Here is a 23,199-nt window from a genome sequence, read left to right as displayed (position 1 = left end):
TGCTGCTCATGCTTGAAAAAGCACATTTATGTCTAAGATAACGTGTTGACGATACAGAAACATGTCGTTAGTTCGGTAATATTCTTCTCAGTACTTTTACCTTGCACCTATATATTGTGTTCAAGCACAATTAAGTCCTGGCTGTTTCGGTCTTGTTCAACTAACGACATTTATACTCTGCACTTATAATAAAAATGAAAATATAATAAATATAATGATAATGATAATGACTTTATTCAAAAAGGGTGACTAAATTAACGTACACTAATCTACCGTGAGGCCCTTCATACAAAATACAGAACAAGTTCTACAAATACTTCAATTGTTTTAACATATAATTCAATCTACACGCTAACTTATAAATTGTGTACGCTATATTGTTCTTGTTATGAATATTGATATACTGTAACACACAGATATGAATATGAAAAAACAGATTAAGTACAAAAAAAATATATATAAAAAAGAAATAAAATAACAAATCATGAAATAATGTTAATGCATCAATAAATAATACTCTATTAATAAAATTTAAAACCACTTTACAACTTTTGGGTAAATATAAACAGAAAAATTAACAAGATAAATTAGCAGAATACTAAAGATATGATAGATAAACATAAAGATGAAAACATGATATTTTCATATCATGTTGGATAAAATGCACTTTCTAATCTAATATTGTTAAGTGAATGTTAATGATATAGTTGTGATTTCACTTAGAAACAAATACAAGTTGATTATTGCGCATCGTGATTGCATTGTTAACTATACTGCAACTCCCTACTACTAGATTGAAGGATGTTCTATTGTTTTTCCCCCGCAGATTATTTAAAACCGCAAACCTTTAGGATTACAAAGGATGCGATAACAGAAACCACTACAGAAACACCAGGAACGGTTCCGGCCATAACAGCTGAATTGTCGGCCTCTGAAAATAGAACAATAAATTACAAAATGTTGTTCTTTGAATTATTGAAATATACTACTTGACATCAATTCGTTTTATCTCAACTAAAAGTTTCGTTAAAGTCTATTCTATCTTATATATCATTACTTATCTGTACATAGGCTGCGGGTTTATCAACCTCATTGAAGCTATAAATGTAACTTCTTAGTTAAAATTTACAATTATTTTTCATAATAATCGAACGATATAATACAAATAGAAAATGATAAATCGGTCACTGAAACTACCGCACAGAGCATCAACAAGCGATTCCTCCAAACAAGATTAACACCACAAACGAAGCTATCAACTGTATTAGAAGCAAGCTGTCTGTCTATAATCAGTATTCCCATACTTTTAGATGATTTTGAATAAATAAATAGCCATTTATTTTTTGTTTATTTTTTGTCTAATCGTTAAATATAGCACACAGAATAACAACTATTGAAGTAAAACAATTACGCAATTAGGAAGGTTTGAATTGTTCGCTTTTTCAAACGAACATACCTGTTGATTGCTAACTAATGGTAAATAACAGATTTAGTCGTGCAAACAAACCCAACACATGATTGCAGATTTAAAAAAATATCAATTCTTGATTTGACATTCATCCCTAAAAATGCTTCTGCTTGTATGACTAAGGCCCATTTTGATAAAAAATAAATAAAATATAAGTATATAAATTACATACAACGTTATTTTTGGAAATCTTATGACGTATTGTTATCAAAAAGTATATAAAAAACCAGCTGTTTGACTTATTAATAGTAGGAAAGAAATTAAACACAGGGACAGCGGTGCAATCTTTTAGGCTATCAAACCGATAAGTATCAAACAGACAGTATGATTTTTTTTAAAAAAATACGAGTGTCTGTGTGTACTAAATATTAAACTGATATGGTATGCTTAATAGTTTGTTAATACAATACGAACGTCACTACTTACTCTGGGTAACAGGTGTAGTCTTTGATGTTAAGTGAGTACTTACTCTGGGTAACAGGTGAAGTCGTTGATGTTAATTGATTATCTTGAGTTGTACTAATTGTAGTTTCTACAATATTTGGGGTTGGAGCTATGGCGTCAGTAGTTAGTTTCTTTGTTGTTATGGCGTCGATAGTTGTTTGTATTATTGGTGCGTCAGGAGTATTTGTTACTGTTGTTAAAAAGGCATTGGTTGTTTTCACTGTTGTTACAGCGTCACTTATTGGTTCGGTTGTAATGACGCTACTTCGTGGTATTGCTGTAAGAATTTTAACAATCTAATACTTGTGGATTGATTGATCATTGTTTAGAATTAAAAAAAAAGTAATAAAACATAGCCCAAATCTCCAAATGTATTATTCGATATCATTAAAAATTGACTTCTTGACTTGTTACTACTGAGAAGTCTATTAATAATTCATACTTGTCATTGTTTTGTGAAAATGTTAAGTGCAGTTAGATTTAACCAGTATTGTAGGTCGTAGTCATTTTTATTTATGGTAGCCTTTATTGAAGCATCACGGTTTTTGTTGTTGTAAATTATGAGCTTAGGATGTTCATTTGGGTGTAACATTGTAATCTAAGATACCGCTTTCTCCTGGCAGCCTTGTGCTAAAAGAAAAAGTTGTTCTTATTTGATTATACTTCTTAACAACAATTCATTTTACTGAACTCAAAGTTTCGTTAATCTCTATCCCAGCTCTAATAAGATTAGTTACATAGGCGTCGGGTTCTTCAACATTTACGTAATTATATATGTTTGAATTGAACGAACATACCTGTTGATTGCTAACTAACGGTAAATAACAATAACATACTTAAAAGTCGTTTAAACCATATGATTGCAAACTTATAACATTACCAATTCTTAATTCAATATTCATCCTTAAGAATGCTTCTGCTTGTATAACTAAGCTTCTTATGTTTAACTGTTAACCACTGTCCCAGGTTAGGGGGAGGGTTGAGATCCCGCTAACATGTTTAACCCCGCCACATTATTTATGTATGTATCTGTCCCAAGTCAGGAGCCTGTAATTCAGTAGTTGTCGTTTGTTCATGCGTTACATATTTGTTTTTCGTTCATTTTTTTACATAAATAAGGCCGTTAGTTTTCTCGTTTGAATTATTTTACATTGTCTTATCGAGGCCTTTTATAGCTGACTATGCGATATGGGCTTTGCTCATTGTTGAAGGCCGTAAGGTGACCTATAGTTGTTAATGTCTGTGTCATTTTTGTTCTTTTGTGGATAGTGGTCTCAATGGCAATCATACCACATCTTCTTTTTTATATAAGGACCTTTTTGATAAAAAAAAAAAGGAAGTATATGAATTACATAAACCGTTCTATTGGAATTCTTATGACGTATATTTATCAAGAAGTATATAAACAAGCTGTTTGATATACCTATAGCAGAAATAAGATGGTTACTCAGGATGAAAAACAGGGTCAGTAGTGTAATCGCTTTGGCTACCAAACCGTTAAGGATCAAACGGACAGTATATTTTTTTAAATGAAATACGAGTGTCTGTTTGTACGCTATTTACTATTATGTTATGCTTAATATTTTGTATAATACAAACGTCACTACTTACTCTGGGTAACAGTTGAAGTCGTTGATTTCAATTGAGTATCTTGAGCTGTACTAATTGTAGTTTCTACAATATTTTGGGTTAGAGCTGTGGCGTGAGTAGTTGGTTCTTTTGTTGTTATGGCGTCGATAGTTGTTTGTATTATTGGTTCGTCAGGACCATTTGTTACTGTTGTTATAAAGGCACTGGCTGTTTTCACTGTTGTTACAGCGTCACTTATTGGGTCAGTTGTTACGACCTTACTTCGTGGTATTGCTGTGAAAAGTATAACAATTAATTGATTGTTGATTGATTCTTCATTGGTCAGAAATCAATAAATGTAATAAAACATGCACAAAATATCCAAATATACTTTTGAATATTGTATGACAAGATTTCTAAGGAGTGATACATTCGTAATATGTCAATGTGAATCACCAATCAAACATAAGATTGTTATGTAGTAGACATTTGTATTCATAGAAGCCGTTATATGTGCAGTACGCCTATTTTAACTTTATATTCACTTGAGTGCACATCGTACAGTTTGTAATGCAATAAAATTTTGAATGAAAATTCGGAATGGGGAAAAAGAGACAACAACCCGACTAAAGAGTAGAAACAACCTAAGACTCCAGTGGGTCTTCAAAACAGCGAGAAAACCCCGTACACTGGGGCGGACTTCAGCTGTTCCCTTAACATGAATGTGTACTAGTTCAGTGAAATTAAATGTCTACTCCAAAACATATAAATGAACTGAAAAAAACACATACAAGACCAACAAAGGCCAGAAGCCTGACTTGGAACAGGCAAAAAAAGGCGGTGGGATTAACAAGTTTTGTTAGATCCCAAACTGTCCCCAATACATCTAGCCAATGAAGAATAAACATCAACAATAATACGCACAGTATAACCCAGTTTAAAAAGATTTCCGTTTTTGTTAGAGAAATAATAAACTGACGATAAAGTGGATATTTCAAACATGAACAGTGACTATATTAGTACCTATACCTCTGCATCACACACACAGAAAACTACTATTCAACCCTCATTATCTCATGCATTAAATTAAGTGAATACTATCAAATCATCTTAGCTTTTATTATCTACTGGTAAACTGTAACAAAAAGCAAAGCAACCCACGAAGTAAAACAAATACATTAAATGATTCGTTTGCCCAGTCAAACGAAAAATTAAACATAGCTCATGGAAACAGGTTCACAGTTTGTTCTTATGTTATCCTGTTACGTCACCATTTATGTGGATGATTTAGCGTTCAATACACACGTTTTACTCTGACACATTCCAGTCAAGAGTCTTTAACTAGGTGGATGTCATCATCTGCCGTCTTTCATACCCCCAGTTATATAGCAAAACTCTTGAATTCAATATAGAACTTGCAGTTCATGCTCACTTATTCTATTGAATATATATAAATGAGAAGTTGATAATGAATGTATGGCTGGTTTCATCAATGATCACACGAAAGTTATACTTCGTTGTTCTTCAATTGTATTGGACGGATCGTCGATTCCATGGATGCACTTACAATTTAAAAATGCTATACCCAGGCCCAAAGGGGGTGGGGTGGGAGGTGGTGGTAACTGACTATACTTTAGAGTATAACCGTGCCGACATTACTTTTCAATTTATATTCTGTCATTACCAGCAATCATTGAAAACCATACCAGACCGTATAGATAGATGCAGTTCTAAACCCGGGGTTTAGACTGTATCTTAAACAATTAAATAAGCGATCCTGTTCTAAACAAATACGTTGTTTTTAAAAATACCCTGTTCTCACCAGCAGGATATGGAAAAGGGATCCTGTTCTAACAAGAAGGGCATGAAAAAGCGACCATGTTTTGGGGCACACTCGCACCACTAAAAATATTGGAAAATAAAGTGTCCTGTACAAATCATACAAAATATTATTTTCTAACACGATTCACATTTTCACAACTAATGACTTTTCAATGAAAATATTTTAAAGTGCAACACTAATGTTAATAGTGTAAATATGTAAGGGGGAGACACTGATTTGTAGTTAATAAATTTACAAAATAAACCAGAGAAAACACTGGTTATGTTTTTACCCAAGTTTCGTAACGCTTTATCTTTTAAACAAAGTTAATCCGAAAAGCGACGAAGCGACAAAGTCGACTTAATTTTTTACATTAATCTGGACTTACATATACTGCTTCCAATTGTGCTTGCTTGCTGAGTAGAAGCTTTGGCAGCTACCGTTGTCATATCTGATAAACGAAATTTGAAAAAGTAGCATATAAACCTTAAAACAATTACGTTTCAAAAGTACATCAACCTTAAAACAATAATATTTTAAAAGCATTTGAGAGCACCTGCAGTTTTTGGTTGTATTTGTGTTTCTAAGTCTTTGTTTGTTTGCTATGTTATGTTTTTGTTTTGTTTTTCCGTCGTTTTACTTTTTTTTGCCATGCTATTTTCAGTTCGTTTTCAAACTATGAAGGAGGGGCGAAAGATACCATAGGGACAGTCAAACTGATTGATCGTAAATAAACTGACAACGCCATGGTCAAAAAAGAAAAACAAGACAAACAGACAAATGATAATACACACGACACAACATACAAAACTAAAGACTATGCAACACAACCCCCCCCCCCCCTGATCAATGAATGTGTTTGTAGATAGATGTTTTTTCTGTTCTGTAAAATTTTTCCTTTTAAAATTGTTACACGATGATGACTGCTGTACCCATAATTTGACTATTTTATTTATTGTGTCTGTTTAGTTAACGCATCATTGTAAATATAACGGAATTTGATGAGACTGTCATTAAGGTAAGAGGGTTAGCGCTATAAAACCAGGTTTAATCCACCATTTTTGAAAATGCCTGTACCAAGTCAGGAATATGACAGTTCTTGTCCATTCGTTTTTGATGCGTTTTGTTATTTAATTTTGCCAAGTGATTATGGAATTTCCGAATTGATTTTCCTTTTAATTCAATATTTTTGTGATTTTACTTTTTTCTAAAAGCAAACACCCAGGATAAGATTTGAATATTATATTTTTGATTATATAATAGCAAAATCAAAATAACGACTACATTCAGTTTACTACTTCTATTTTAGGAGAACTTTGTCATTTGTTGAAATATGAACGAATTTATAGCCTTAATCTGGCATAAATGACTCATTTTGTTTTGTAAGTTTTTGGTATAAAAATTTCTTTCTATCATCTTTTGGATGCATGTACATATTATTTGTTTAACAATACTTTTACTATTTGCATTATTCAAAAATAATTCGGATTTTAAAGTGAACAATTTTCTATTATAAAAGAGGGAAGCAAGATACCAGAGAGATAGTCAAACTCATAGATTGAAATTAAACTGACAACGTCATGGCTAAAAATGAAAAGACAAAGATGTTAAAACTTTTGATTTAGGATTAAGTATCAATGCGCATATATGTACATATTCCTTACGTTTATTGCCTCAGTTCAACTGCACCAAAGTCGACACACAAACTCGTTCATGTACTTTCAAATAGAATATTAGTGAAGAGTGAAAGATGGGTCTTTTGATCATTTTCCAAACAAAAAAAAAATCTAGTCTGAATCAGTGTCATAATTGACCCGTTTTCTTTTGCAATTATTTTTCTGAAATTCTAACTAAATGTGGTTATTCAATGAAAAACAGCAACTGGACGTCATTTTTCCAACTTTGACCTGATACAGACTGGAGATAAGATCCTTTATCCTGAAATCAGCCATCTATTGTACAAAAAACAGGTATACAAATAAATTTTTGCTTTATTTGTACATGTACAAGTAAAGTCTCCTGTTATCCCGCCTCCATGTTGAGCACGGGGTAATAGGGATTTTTCTTTTGTGAACCAGATCATTTTGGGTGTCCTCTACGCGGTTTGCATTTAAACTGTCGATTTCTTTGAAATATTTGATACACTGATTTACATTTGACAACGAAAGTTTTGAGTGTGGGTTGTAAATTTCAAGATAAAAATAATATATGTACATTGTCGGAAAATACAAAAAAAATAATTGTACTCGCTACGAAACAGGAGTAACACTCGGCGGAGCCTCGCTTTTCGTTCTGTTTCTAAAGCTCATACAATTAAATGTTATATTTTCCGACAATGTACATATATTGTATATTTGTTAGATAGACAAAGTTAATGTATTCAGTATTAAATATATGATAAATAGATATACATTTTTTACTAGCCTATACGTAACACGAATACTTTTGTTCGCCTTTCATTTTTTGGACTATGATAGAAATAATACGTAGAGAAGACATTTAAGATATGAAATTATTATGTATTTGTAGAATACTACCTATACAGTCGGTGAAATTAAAGTCAACTACCAAATTGTTTGTCCCATCACAGGTTGCATTGGCATTCCCATAAATTAAAGTCAGATTTTGTAGAAATAGCTTTAGTTGTAATAAATCACAGCTGGAACAATTCAGTGGATTATCATATAAAGCTCTGTAAAACAAAGACACTACATATTATCGTTGAATTGATAATATTCAAAACGTGCATGAGGCATACACAATATCATAGCATCATAATCAGTTAACAAGGTAAACAATCAGTTTGCATTTCTCATGATTACAAGTAGATAACGGTTCCACATACACAAGACAGCAACCGATAAAAAGCAATCTGTTTGGTTTGAATGCGGTCTTAAATTAGGTAATTCAACATTATATGAAGTTTTCAACATGATTTGTCATATGATTTAATAAGGATATAGATAAGATGGTTTAATTAAAATATTTCATTGAGCCTAATAAACAACTTTCGAGTTCGATGCATTTTCGTTAAAAACTTTGGTTTTAGTGAACGTAACTTGTGCGTTTAAGTGCTTCGTGACTTCCGTTTCAATGTTGAGCGAGTGGTTGAAAAACTATAAAGCTATATTGCACGAATTATTCGGCAAATTAAATTCTCATAACTGACAATCTGCACCGCTGTTATTAGGGTATTGTGATTAAGTACCTACTGAACAAACTTTATTTCTAGTTTATCCTGAACAATGACGATCACTAAGACGCTTGATGAACGTTTATAGTACAGGGATACAGGCGAGCCCCTCTATCTGATAAATGACGTCACAAAGGCGCGTATAATTGACGAGTTTTTTTCCGGTGACGGATGACCTCGAAAGTGGTCTATTGTTTTAAACTTACGCAGAAATGTACATTGTAAAGAAAAAAAACTGTTAAAAGTGTGCATAGAATAGCGATCGAAGAAATAATGAAGTTGAGGTTCAATTTGGAAATCAAGGTCAAAGCTTCTTCTTTATTTGTAGAAGCCTACCACCTAAATTTGTATTTGCTCCGTAGTTCTAAAATGGCAGGAAAACATGGAAATTGATTAAAATTTGATATCCTAAACAAAGAAAGTTATCGTAACAAAGCTATGTATCTCACTCATATATATCTAATTTTCTCTCAATTAGTTTAAAATTTGTTCCTTTTCTGTCATATTAAAATTTCATGAAATAGTAAGTGCTTGAATTTTCTGAGAATTGATGGTTTTTATGGGATAAATGGCTTAAAATGTGGACGTCCTGAGACGTTCAGTCAAAGGCTAAAATGAAAATGTGAATGTTCAATAGATCCTGTATTGGTTTGCATTGTTTTCTTGACTCTCTCTCTAAACAGTATGTTATTCTGCCAATAAATCGTACTACATGTACTAATAAAAAGTTTAATAACAAATATATCGAACATAAAGAAAAATTCGAAACGGAAAATCTCTTATCAAATGGAAAAATCAAAAGCCAAAGAAGTGACTCGGGATGTTTAACCTTAAAAATAAAATATATTGCTTTACCTTCTTCTATTGAATTATCTTTCTTGCGGGGAAAACTATAAGTAAGATTCAGTTCTGTAGCTACCGTAAAAATTCAGTTACAAGAGTCTAAGATTCTTTGTTTTAATCTTATGCGTAGTACATTTTAAATGTATAAGGACATTATATAAGAACGAGTTTTATATAATAGGGGGGGGGGGGGATTGCAAGCTTTCTTTTCGAAAGTCAACAGAGGAAAAACTAAAAAATAACATCACAAAACAAGATGGTATATGAAATATGGATATAAGATAAAAATGAATATAATGCAACAGCAAACCAACAAAATAATACGGTTATTGTTCAGTACTTATTTACTTACAAGTATCGAAGAGAAAACCCAATGAATACATTTGCATCAAGGTAGGTAAGCTCATTTTCATGCAGTGACCTGTAAAATAACATGTTCAATGAACATCATCGATACAGACAGTTTGACGATGCAAAAAGTAAGCAACTTAAATAAGATAAAGCTGTTTAACCTCAAATTATGGTGGTTACATTATAACAGAACTCCAAAGAAAATTCAAAACTGAAAACTAACAAAAAATGTACTATCAAGCATACATTCCACAGTACAGTTTTCTGATAGTTTTGATAGAATAATTTATAAAAGATGTAGGAAGTTTGTTCGATTTTTTTTTTTGGAAGGTTTTGTCTCCATCAATTAAAATGTATTTCTCGTAGCTGTCAACTGTTGTTGAAAATAAGGATATAGTTAATCTTCTCTATTTAAAACATTTCTATGGTCTTCTTTATTGTCAACACTCCCGACTAATGTCTTATCAATTCAGTTACTATAATTGAAATACCTTTCTTTGTAGTTTAAAAAAAAAGGAACACTTGAACCGTATGATAGAACAATTTTCAACTTCTTTTCAAATCAAAATTGAATGGAGGACATTCACTTTCAAAGATGGAAAAAAAAAACTGACAACGCCATGGCTAAAAAATAAAAAGACAAACAGCCAAATAATAGTAAACAAAATACAACATAGAAAACTAAAGCCTAAGTAACACGAACCCTACCAAAAACCTAGGTGATATCAGGTGCTACGGAAGGGTAAGCAGATCCTGCTCCACATGTGGCACCCGTTTAAATTTACCATTAACATGATTAACAAAATAATATTTTGATAACCGAAAATTGCATAATTGTTGAAATTGTTGAAAACTGTTACCATATAAATATTTCTGCAAAGTGCAACATGTACAAATACAAAAAGATAAGAAATATAATATGTATGTCACATGTTTGTATATTTAATTTTGTTTTGCCAAATACAATTTACTTACACGTACTGTAGATCCACCAAGCCTCGAAATACATTTGCACTTAGCGTCGTTAAATTAGTTCTGTGTAGGTATCTAAAAATAAATTTAAAAAACCTGCTTCATGTCTTTTGCCATCATAACGCCTAAGAAGTGTACACAACAACACAAATAACAACAAAAAGGAAACTATAAATGTAATGTTTTATAAATATTTCTGATTACAGATATCCTTCATCAGTATGATTGTGATGTTAAATGAATCATATATCAATCTACTTAGATCAAACTGTAACAATCTTGAAATTTATTGTAAAAAAATTTATAAATAATTACATTTATAGTTTCCTTTTTTTGTTATTGGTGTTGTTGTGTACACTTTTTAGGAGTTTATATAATTTATTTATTGTGTACATGTATCGTTACTCGTAAAGATCCAGCGCACTCGTGGGAAAAATCGTTGACTATTATTCAGACGCTTTATATATATATATCCAAAACAAATTTGTAATTTTGCGATAATCTTTAAACTTTGATTTTAATCAGCGAAAAGGCAAAGTGTATGTGTCCGTTTATTATAGTTCTTCTGATAGATAGCCAATGTACTACTCAAGAAAAGTTTAGCAACAAAATTTCTGACTGCCAATAAAAATAAAACACTTTTTTACATTTCCAGTTTATGTTTTCTTAATTTCAATCATTAATGTATTCACATAGTACTACTGCTATTTTAGTCAAATTTCAGATAGAAAATTGTCGAAATGGTGAATATGATGGCATAATTGATTACATATGAACAGAAATTTTGTTTGCAAAATAAAACAGGAATTTTTTTTTTTACCACCATATTTTTATCCAAATTAGTTGTGTTATTTATTCAATTCAACATTCATTTAAAACAGGAATGCTGTGAGTTTCAAATCAGTTTAAACATTTTCTACATTGATATGAACCATAAACATGATAAAAGTTCGACCCCATACATTAATGTAAATGAAAATGTTGCAAAATTGTCTTTTAAAAGTGAATATATCACTTCCATTTGAACACTGTCTTAAGTTTTCCTGTTAATCAATCTTTTATATTAGGATACACCACCATCTCTTCATTTGAAGAAAAAACCAAAATGAAGTTGTTTTGTTCAGTTGTATGTAAGATTATACGCACATGGTTCCCTAAGGTTTTTTCTTGTAATAGATACACAGTAACCAAACTATTCTATTAAAACACGACTACAAAAAGGTATAACCAGAATACCGAACTCCAACATGTGTCCAAGGAAAATTCAAACAGGAAAAGTCCATCAAAATTGACAATATCAAACGTTATCAGCCAACGAAAGTAGTAAAACAAAAACCTGTCATAATATAATCTTGACTTGCTACAGACATTTTCCGAAGTAAGTTGTGGGTTTAACCTGATTAAATAGTTTACTAAACCTCCTACTTGAAGGACAGTTGTTTATGGTTATTTTGACAAAATTAGGTTAGCAACCCAAAGAGACGTAAAAGGTTAATGTGATATTAGTTCGGATCCAGCAGCCCAAACTGTGTAAATATACATCACAGACATTCAACACAATTGGCAACAAACATGCAAATAAATTTGAAAAAAGACGCCAACAAACAGGTTTATGTAGTTGATAGTAAATTTGACCAAGACCCTAACAAAACTGGTAAACATTTTTCAAAACTAACAAATATTTTTCAAAACTATCAAATTATACAAAGAAGAAAATAGATTAAAAAATGAAGTTTGACATAAATTAGGTATACATAGTCTTGTAAGATATAATGCCACAGCACACTAGCAGGTAGAATTATTTTACTTACATAGTTTGAAGATTCGTACCGTTGAATAGATCTGCGTCTAGCGTGGTTAAAGGATTGTCAAACAGAGTCCTGAAAAAATATTCAAAAATGATCTTGTCTCATTACATTTGTCATTCTGTAATACAAATAGATGTATGAAGAAAATAATAGTCAACATATGGTAAGATAGAGCAATTTGACAAGCTTTTACTCATGCACATGTATTGACAGATGTTTATTATACAATAAATAGTCAACACTCAAGTATGCCTTACACTTTGTTCACTGATATAAACTTGTTTTTCAGCTATTAGAGAATTTTATCGAAATGGTCTCGGTGAATTTTAGCAGTTACCATTTTTACAGTAACTCGGTCGATAACAATGTAATCAGACTTAAACGACTACTTATATCATCACCAAACAGTCTTTCAACAGTGGCGATGATTTTAAGGTCTCTTTTTATTTCCAGTGAGACAATTATCAATAAGTCACCAAATGAACAAAAATTTATTCCGAGTGGTTGTAAGCCTTAGGATTTGACAATACATGATAACAATGTATCTCTAAGAAATGTTAGATCTTCAACATTATGTCGAAGAGATATATATATATATTTTAGATTAAGCTGAATTAAGTAAATTGAAAACGATTGTCAAAATGAGGAAAACAATGCTTAATACGTATATTCACAAAATATTTATATTTTTGAAACATCAATTTGAAAAACGGTTTTCCAAATCGTGGAAAAAATGGCATAAATAAAGGCAACAGTAGTATACTGCTGTTCAAAACTCATAAATCCATGGACAAAAAACAAAATCGGGGTAACAAACTAAAACCGAGGGGAACGTATTAAATATAAGAGAACAACGACATAATACTAAAATGTAACACACATAGACAAAATCCCACGAGAATAACAAATATAACATATATATATATAACATCAAAACCAAATACATGAATTTGGGATAGACAAGTACCGTGACACGTCTTATCGCAATGTGAATTTACACTCAAAAATAAGAGAAAACAAACGACACAACGTTATAATGTAATACACACAGAAACGAACTATAATATATCAATGGCCATATTCCTGACTTGGTACAGGGCATTTTTAAAGGAACAAATGGTGGGTTGAACCTGGTTTTGTGGCATGCCAAACCTCGCACTTTTATGGCCATGTGAAATATAACATCAAAATGACAACACAGGACTACAATATAAATAAATTGGAGAACACAATTGACAAAGAATCACACGAACAACAGCCAACAAAAGGCAACAAGTTCAAAATTTTAATACGCCAGAAGTGTATTTTGTCCACACAAGACCTACGTGTGACGCCCAGATACAAAAGTTTGAAAGCCGAAACGAGTACAAGGTTGAACAACATCGAGGACCAAAAGATCAAAAAGGTTGTGCTAAAAACGGCAAGGGTTTTCTGTAAGTTACCAGAAAATCCCTATAATTTAGAATAATTTATACTTTTGCAATCAGTAAATTTTATAAAATGAATATTCAAAAGATGTACATGATAAAACTGAAGTATTAACTAATTACAGGAAACAACTGAAATACATTTACATAACCAGACATTTGAAACACAAAAGTAGACACATCCGAATAAGTTTAAACCTCTACGCCAAGTGACGTCCTATTTGAATCTGAAAAATGACGAAAAAATGACGTCATTTGAATTTGTAAAACAGATCATCAAAAAATGAAAAATGACATCACATAAGAATGAATAAGATAGAATTAGGATTGATTTAAGATTATATATTTGAACTAAATACTGATATTGCATTTAATAACAAAGCACATTTTAATACTTAAAGTATAAAAAAGTGCATTTACCAAAAAAAAATATTAGATATCAATGAAAGAAGTTTTAAGATGTATTAAATATGTTTAATTAAAAATATCTAAAATTTTACACTTTTAGTTAGAAGAGCATGAGTTTAAAAACAAAATAAGCTGAAATACTAATTGTTTATGGAGCTCCTTTTTGAGATATTTAAAATTCCTTTTTATAAATAGTGGGAAAAGGCTGACACAGATTTTTAACTTATACATATTTGCATTGGTATTTTTTTCGTCTCAAATAAATAAATAATATATCTAGAATCTGCTTAAACTTTTGTAAATGGCCTCTAATAAACGATTGAAGTCCTATATGACAAAAGAAATGGGTGGTATGAGGCAAAACATTTTACGCTGTATCGGAGGAAAAAAACCGAGAAGTAAAAAAAAATCTGAAAAAAAGTCCTAAACCTCAACTATATACGAAAGATATATCACATCAGCAAACCAGCAAAAAAGATGACAAACATATTAGTTTGCTAATTCAATTTACTTACAGTCCGATAAGAGCCACCAAGCCTTGAAATACAGTCGCATTTAGCATGGTTATTCGATTGTCATCCAGGCGCCTGTAAAATGTTATTATATTTATAAAGTGTTGTATTTGGAGGGAAAACTCAAGATGGCTGACAATGAACATCAGTAAAATGTATAAGTATTGGTATTTCTTTTAATTGTGATTTATTTTCTAGTAAGGTGTAGTGTCAGAATGTGTATTATTTTTGTTTGCTCAATTACATTAGAACTATGACTTTTTTTCACGGCTCCTGATAATTTAAGTTTCATAAACGGAAAGACCGAAACCACCTCTCCACGGACTGCAGATTGTGTTCGTATTAAGAAATATTTATCAAGCAATATCAGATAAACCAAACTAAAGCATCAACAATTCAAAGTTTAAGATAGGTACACATTACGATTGGTTTGGGTATAAAAAAGTAGAACGTTATGTTAGAAAATCATTACGTTTTCTCTTTTAAAGATGAAAAATGAAGATCATATTCTTTTTATAGAAAGGGTGTTATAGTTCATCTTAGCTCAACATAGTCTTTCAACAGAAATTTGTTTGATGTGTTTTATTTTATTTAGTTAAGCAATATGGAAAATAGATGCAATGACCTATATATACAAAATACATAATTTCTGGTAGATATTTATAGTTGAACAAATGTTCTTATTCAAGTGCACATAACGTTAACTTTGTTAAATTGGGAACCCATATTACTGTCATCAGTGATTGTTCAGTTGCATTATAACTTTCCAATTCGATTATCATCTAGTTATTAGCATTATGAATTGGCAAATGTTGATACATACTAAATACAACTCCGAAGACCAATTGATTGTTACAAAAAAATATAAGAAATTTAGAAGCAATATTCCAGATTAAAATTTCTTATTAAAGAGCTTAAATTGTGATTAACGAATCGGTTGATTTAGTTCTTTCCTTTAAGCCTCGGACATACCTTACCGGATAGCATGAACAGACGCCTAACGGATGAAAGTAAAAGTTGTCCGTTGACAAAATTGTTATCCGTTGGGAGTCCGTTTATGCACTGAACGAATAAAACGGTGGTGTAAAGGATGCATAACGAACACACACCGGATATGCAACGTACGAGAAACGGAAACGTACCGGACAGAACGGATGTCGAACGTACATCCAACGGACGAGTACCGCATAAAACGGACACCTAACGGAAGCGTACCGGATAAAACGGATGAACAAGATTTACGGAAAAATCAAAGGCGACAATAATAATACAGGTAAATCGCATAAATATTCAAAATGTTTCTGTGTAACTGGTTTTGGTTTGTTCTTCAAAATTCCGCTAAAGGGCAGTGTCTGGCCTGAATAAGAACTGCTTGAATGTGAAGACGTGCCTATACTCTAAGATCGATTATGAATAATAAGAATTCATGAATCTTAAGAAATCTGACATACCAATAATTGGCATTTCTGACGCGAAATTTTCAATTGGCATTTATCTGTTTCTTATCCGTTCAACATCCGTTTGATCCGTAATGCGTCCGTTAGAAGCACGTTGGTGAATGTATCTTCCAGACCTCCAACGGATGTATAACGGACACGTAACGGATACAAAACGGAAACGAAACGGACGAGTACCGTACAAAACGAACGCCTAACGGACTTTTAACGGACATTTTATCCGTTGGACGTCCGTTCAAAGTTTTGAACATGCTCAAAATTTTCCACCGGACAGAACAGACGTCGACGGATAAAACGTACGCTTAACGCACATGCAACGGATATGGACGGATTGAAAAAAAGTTATCCGTTAGGCATTCGTTCGAGCTATCCAGTAAGGTGTGACCGAGGCTTTACAAAGACGATGCCTCACATTCATATGAATAATCTTTCATGCTCCTGTTAACAAATGGTTTATGTGAAGCTACACGCACTTCATTGCAAAAATTAAGATGTTCTTACACCATTTTACTTATTTAGTTGTGTATAAGAGTTAACCCACCAGTAATTTCACTTTCTTCGACATGGTACATCTTACAGTTATGATGAATTAATCAGTAAACTTACAAGGTTTTAAGAGCCGTTAGGTCCCGGAAAATATTCGCATCTAGCATGGTCATTCTGTTTGCTTGCAATGCCCTGTAAAATATAATTCTTATAATATATTATTGTATCTGAAGAGAAATAGTTCATTTAAGTTTCATTACAAGATGAAGTGAAACCTCTCCACTGACTAATTCAGATTGTCGTCATCTAGCTTATCGATTCATTCTTAAGATTCTAAGTACCCCTATTTTGTAAAATGACTGAAGTGCAACACATATTGATTTTTGTTTTATCAAATCATGGTTGACCTCATATAACTATTATTCAGGCTTTTAATAAAATTCAGAATGGAAATGGGGAATGTGTCAAAGAGACAACAACCCGATCATAGAAAAAAACAACAGCAGAAGGTCACCAACAGGTCTTCAATGTAACGAGAAATTCCCGCACCCGGAGGCGTCCCTCAGCTGGTCCCTAAACAAATATATACTAGTTCAGTAATAATGAACGCCATACTAATTTCCAAATTGTACACAAGAAAAGTAAACGCATAACAATGCGTACATTTAAAATTCAGTTCAAGAGATGTCCGAGTCTGATGTCAGAAGATGTAACCAAATAAAATAAACAAAATGACAATAATACATAAATAACAACAGACTACTAGCAGTTAACTGACATACCAGCTCCAGACTTCAATTAAACTGATTGAAAGATTATGATTTCATCATATGAATATCAGGCATAATCCTTCCCGTTAGGGATTTAGTATCATACCATCATAACATATATGAGAAGAACATAACCCGTGTCATGCCAATAACTGTTTTTTTTTTTTAAATAAATGTGTTTAGTTCCGATGCAAAGACCCTATAAGTGAATCAATATTAAAACCAAAATATGCAATTTTTAATGACCTGACAACAGTATCGTAACTATATCCCTTCTGAATAAATCTATTTAAAGGTTTTGTTAGTTTCTGAGGTGAATACTGACATTTTTGTGCTTTATAAAGAATATTTTCATAAAAAATTGAATGTGAAATACCTGAATGTATAAAAAGTCTGCATGTTGAGCTATATTTACAAATGATGTCCTTATACCGATGATAAAATTTAGTAAATGTTTTGACTAGTTTGTGATATCGAAAACCCTGGTGTAATAATTTTTCAGTAATACATAAATTTCTCTCGTTAAAATCTGAAACATTGTTACATACACAAGCGAATCGTACAAGTTGAGATATATAAACACCGTAAGATGGTGACAAGGGAACGTCACCATCTACAAATGGATAATTACTTCTTTCTGATTAAGACAGTACGGTACCTGACTTACGTAAGCTTATTGAACATACCAAATTATTTTAGTTGCACATTTTTTTTCATTTTAAGGAGTTGCCTACCCTTCCGGAGCACCTGAGATCACCACCAATTTTCTATGTTGGGTCTTCTGTACTATTATTTGTCTGTTAGTCTTTTTAGCCATGGCGTTGTCAGCTTATTTTCGATGTATGAGTTTGAAGGTACCCCTGTTATCTTTGGCTTCTATTTTTAATATTTTAAAGCGATATTCGAAGTCCATAAATATGTTTTTTCAAGTTTTCATTCTTCGTTAAAAAATCTTTTAATCCATACAAACATTCAAACCAGTGAAAAACTGTTGAATCCCTATATTGCTAAGCCTTGGCAATGATAATTTGAATTAGGCCATTAAATATTGCAGGTAAATGTAGGTGAACGTGCTGTTGCTTTACAATCTTACGCGAGAAATATTACATTTCTTGCAACAAAGATACAGAAAAACGGGATTTGTTGAGGACCATCCATGACCAGTGCAATATGTACTGAAAACGCCTCTTCAATACAATTTTACTATGTAACGGCATTAGCGAGACATCAAGACGTCGAATGTCATGGCCGACACATTGGTGCCATAGATGTTTCCTATATACTGAAATGGCAGAAAGCCAAACGTTTAAACCCCTAATTTCTAAAACAACCTGTTATTTTTGAAACATTGGACAAATCAGTAGGTACAAAACAATAATCATTGCATGTCAAACAGAATTGGTTGACGTTTCTGTCAATCATTAAGGCGTTAGTTTCAGGCAATTTTGCCTTCAACGGTTCAACATCTATTGGTGAAGTAACACCCATGGTTAAAATGCATACCACATGATTTGAACATTAAACTTTCGAACTGCAACCTATTCTAGATCATGAAATAATGCATGAAATTTATGTGTATACATTTATTTTACAAAAAATGGATATTTGAATATGATGATTTAAAAGACTTATTAAGTGTTGCGTTTCTAAAATCCATTAGTTTAATTCTAAGAAATAGCACCCATTGAGATGGTTTGACGAAATTTCTATCTTTAGTTTAGCAAATTATTATTTTTCAGATTTTCAATGAAACAAACGGTTAGTGCACAGTTTATCTACGATCAATATCGGTCGTAAGCAAAATCTGTTTGAGGTGTTATTATACTTTATTGAACCAATAGAAAAAATGAGTTGTTAACATACCCAATAATTAAAACAATATGATAACAATTTACTTAAAAGCCCTTAAGCGACGTCGAGCCTTGGAATAAATTAACATCTAACATGGTTATCCACCGATTTGTAAACAGGCCCCTGCAAAATACGATTTTACGAAATACACTATTCATATTATTTGTCATTTGTATTAATAGATCAGTTTACAAAAAAGATATTTGGAAAATAAAAAAATGGGACAGAGATGTTAATACGATATATTTGGTTTACAGTTTGATTCAGAAGAAACATCGACATAGCTAGATAATACAATTAATTATTATTATTAACTACCACAATTTGATATCAATAAGTATTGTAATTTTCAGTCTTACATATATAATATTGAAATCTATCCTAATTTGTATTTTTTTTTTTGGGGGGGGGGGGGATCTTTTTAGAAATTCAAATGTGACATCACTTTGTGCGTTGATGGCTTAGCCTAACTCAGCTCTGTATTTTTTGGTTGTTTTATGTAATGTATCCATTTTTATTCTGAAGTTAGTCATTACTTCGGTTTTATCATGTATATTTATCATATAGTCATTTTATAAAATTTACTGTTTGGAAAAGTATGAATTATTTTTAATAATAAGAATGTTCTTTTCCCAGGCAGAAAACCTTGGCCATATTGTCAACAAATTTTTGGAACTTTTGGTCCTTGGTGCTCTTCAACTTTATACTTTTTTTGTCTTTCGAACTTTTTTCATCTGAGCGTCTCTGGTTGGACGAAACGCGCGTCTGGCGTATTAGATTTTAAACCTGGTACTTTTTGTTAGCTATTATTCGTGTGTTTCTCTGTCCTATATGTCCTCCCATTTATTTGTATTGTAGTTCTGTCATGTAATGTTGTTATTGTAATGTTATATTTAACATTGTCATAAAAGCGGGAGGTTTGGCATGCCATAAAACCAGGTTCAACCCACCATTTTTTTTTCTTAAAATGTCCTGTACCAAGTCTGGAAAATGGCCATTGTTATATTATAGTTCGTTTCTGTGTGTGTGACATTTTAATATTGTGTTTCTGTTGTGTTGTAGTTCTTTTCTCATATTTGATGCGTTTCCCTCAGTTTTAGTTTGTAACCTGGACTTGCTTTTTTCTCAATCGATTTATGAATTTCGAACAGCGATATACTACTGTTGCCGTTATGTTAAAACATACTTGATTCATATGTACAGATATCTATAGTACATTATATATTCACTTTCCTTGTATGTCTCAAAAGATTAATCGGCAAAGATATTGATGGTCAGCTCTAAACGTCTTAAAGAGTTTGTTTTGCAATGATATCGATGATATGTGTTATAGAAAAGTTATATAATCGACCATATCTATAACAAATATATCACGACCAGTATACATACTTTCAATCAGTTTATTTGAGGTCTGGAGCTGGCATGTCAGTTACTGCTAGTAGTCCTTTGTTAATTTATGTATCATTGGCAGTTTGTTTAGTTTCTTTTGTTATCTATTCTGACATATGACTCGAACATCTTATAAACTTAGTTGTATTGTGCGTTTTGTTGTGTGTTTGTTTTTCTACATTGGCTAGAGGTATAGAGAGGGGGTGATGCGATCTCCAAAATACATGTTTAGCCCCGCCGCATTTTTTGCGCCTGTCCCAAATCAGGTGCCTCTGTCCTTTGTTTGTCTTGTGTTTTTTTTCAATTTTACTTTCTTTTTTTATATTTCGGAGTTTAGTATGACGTCCATCATCACTGAACTAGCATACATTTTTGTTTAGGGCCCATCAGTGGCACTCCTGTGGGTGCGGGATTTTAACATACTTTTGAAAACCCTTTGGAGGCCTTCTGCTGTTTTCTGCTCTTTGGTCGGGTTGTTGTCTCTTTGAGACATTCCCGATTTTTATTCTCAGTTTTATTGTTATTTTATGTGCTTCCTTTGATGGGAAAATATTATTTCCATTATTTTATTTCGCTCTTTTCCAGTTGCAATGTTTCTTAGGTTGTTGGAGTTGCATGATTTTTAGGGCAAATAATTTAACTTACAGGGTTTCAAGTGTTGTTAAGCCCTGAAATACATCTGCATCCAGCACTGTAATTCCATTGTTAGCAAGATTCCTACAAAACATAATTATTTGATCAATACATAAAGGCGACTAGAAAACAATGTTAGTAAAACAAGTCATAATTGTTTTATATATATCATGTACATTATGTTTACCGCTTCAGGGGCTCTTTTCACAAACAACTTACGAGTAAAAATACTCGTAAGTCATAAACATTTCAGTACAACTTATAATCAATCTTAATCATAAGATTTTTTGTAAACAGAGTTGCTGTATCTTTTGACAACACATTTTGGGGGGATCTAACATGAGCTTGCAAATAATCTGACGTCCATACAATGGCGATATAAACGTTAATTTAAGAAAAAAAAGAAAGAAAAAAAAACGTTTCTAAGGGTCTTAAAAATATTGTTTATTTTTCTATATTTTAACTATACCTCACCGATTCGATCACCATCATAATTGGATCATAAAATATCGGTTCAGTACAGTATATTACCATTAAAGGAGACGTGACACGATTTTTTTTTTTTGATTTTTTTTTTATCACATTAATATTTAAAAGTCTAGAAACATTTTTTATACAATTTTGCTTGTCAAGACCTGATCAATCGGCATTTTTTAGGTCAAAGACTCCATAATGAATTATGAATGATTTTTAGTTAGATAATGATCACGTGATCGTGCTTATAATTACGTCAGTGGTTACAAACTGGGGAAAATTCTCTTACTGTGGTAACAATTCGATCGGTATTGTCTGAAAAATCGTCGTTGTTAGACTTTTCGCATAAAGAATTAATATCCTTCTCTTGGTTATTTTGCACACAAAATGGCTCAAATCGATGAGGTCAATTGTCTGTATAGTTTGTCAGTAATCGGGAAAAGTGCTTTCAATACCTTCCATAGTGTATCGACATCGTCTGATGAATAAATTTAATAAACCGCTTTCGTCATTTTTTATTTATTCAAATAAAACTACTTTTAATCATGATTGAAAATATCAATTTCATAATTATTGATCATCAAATTGTTCTTTTTCTCCCAGTTACGGTATTGCTATAATTATGTGTGCGCCCGCAATCTAGCAATGCATGGTGGTAATAATTTTTGCAAAACCAATTCACTTACAAAGTATTAAGAGCAGTTAGTCCATGGAAGAGTGTCCCATTTATTGATGTTAACTGATTATTGTCAAGATACCTGTAATACAACACTTGAAAATATAACATAGTTATAAACAAACAAACAAACAAACAAATAATTTATTAGAGTCTCATCTTCTTAAATCATTTGATATAAAACACCATTTAATATTAACAGATCAATTTATAAAAGAGCCATTTTAAAAAGAGTTATGAGAGACTGTAAAACACACATTAAAATACCTTTATATTACATCTATAACATATATCAATATATCTTAGCATAAAACACCATAATATTAAAAACTTTTATACAAAAAAACAAACAACATTACGAGTATAAAATACACTTTCTCTTAAAAGGTACTTCATGGCAGATTTTGGCTGTAAAATAGCAACCTCTGGCATCATGAAACATGAATAAAAAGTTTTCCTCATTACTCAAATTACGAAAACTGTTTTCTATATTACATAAACTATTAAAAAATATCGTTCGCAAATCTGCATATTCTGGGCATTCTAATAAAACATGTTTTTCATCTTTAATTATATTCTACAATTAAAACAAAAACCATTCATTTACATCAATACCTTCATATCTGCCAGTTTCAATTTTAATCGG

General features: G+C 31.7%; 1 protein-coding gene across 1 annotated transcript; it reads right to left on the bottom strand.

Moving 5' to 3' along the window:
- Positions 1-210: 210 nt before the first annotated feature.
- Positions 211-22,985, bottom strand: LOC139514260 (leucine-rich repeat-containing protein 15-like). The gene is made up of 13 exons (XM_071303204.1): positions 22,945-22,985; positions 22,564-22,635; positions 21,416-21,487; positions 16,881-16,952; positions 14,821-14,892; positions 12,474-12,542; positions 10,666-10,737; positions 9,692-9,760; positions 7,841-7,995; positions 5,692-5,754; positions 3,524-3,775; positions 1,938-2,189; positions 211-931 (listed from the first exon to the last, which is right to left on the bottom strand). Exons 1-13 carry the CDS (start codon positions 22,983-22,985, stop codon positions 828-830), a joined length of 1,365 nt encoding a protein of 454 aa, XP_071159305.1. The 3' UTR covers positions 211-827.
- Positions 22,986-23,199: the final 214 nt, after the last annotated feature.

This window comes from Mytilus edulis, chromosome 3 (genome assembly GCF_963676685.1).
Source record: "Mytilus edulis chromosome 3, xbMytEdul2.2, whole genome shotgun sequence".
NCBI classification, from domain to species: domain Eukaryota; kingdom Metazoa; phylum Mollusca; class Bivalvia; order Mytilida; family Mytilidae; genus Mytilus; species Mytilus edulis.
Note: the sequence above shows the minus strand (reverse complement) of the source record. Positions and strands in the feature narration are given on the sequence as shown.

Bases quoted from the DNA above. Each gene is read 5' to 3' on its own strand.
- LOC139514260 (XM_071303204.1), bottom strand. From the start codon at position 22,985: ATGCCAGAGGTTGCTATTTTACAGCCAAAATCTGCCATGAA. The intron at 16,953-21,415 runs GTAAGTTAAATT...TATATTTTACAG, and splicing joins TTAACAACACTTGAAACCCT to GGCATTGCAAGCAAACAGAA. The intron at 2,190-3,523 runs GTAAGTAGTGAC...AAATTCTTACAG, and splicing joins GACTTCAACTGTTACCCAGA to CAATACCACGAAGTAGCGTC.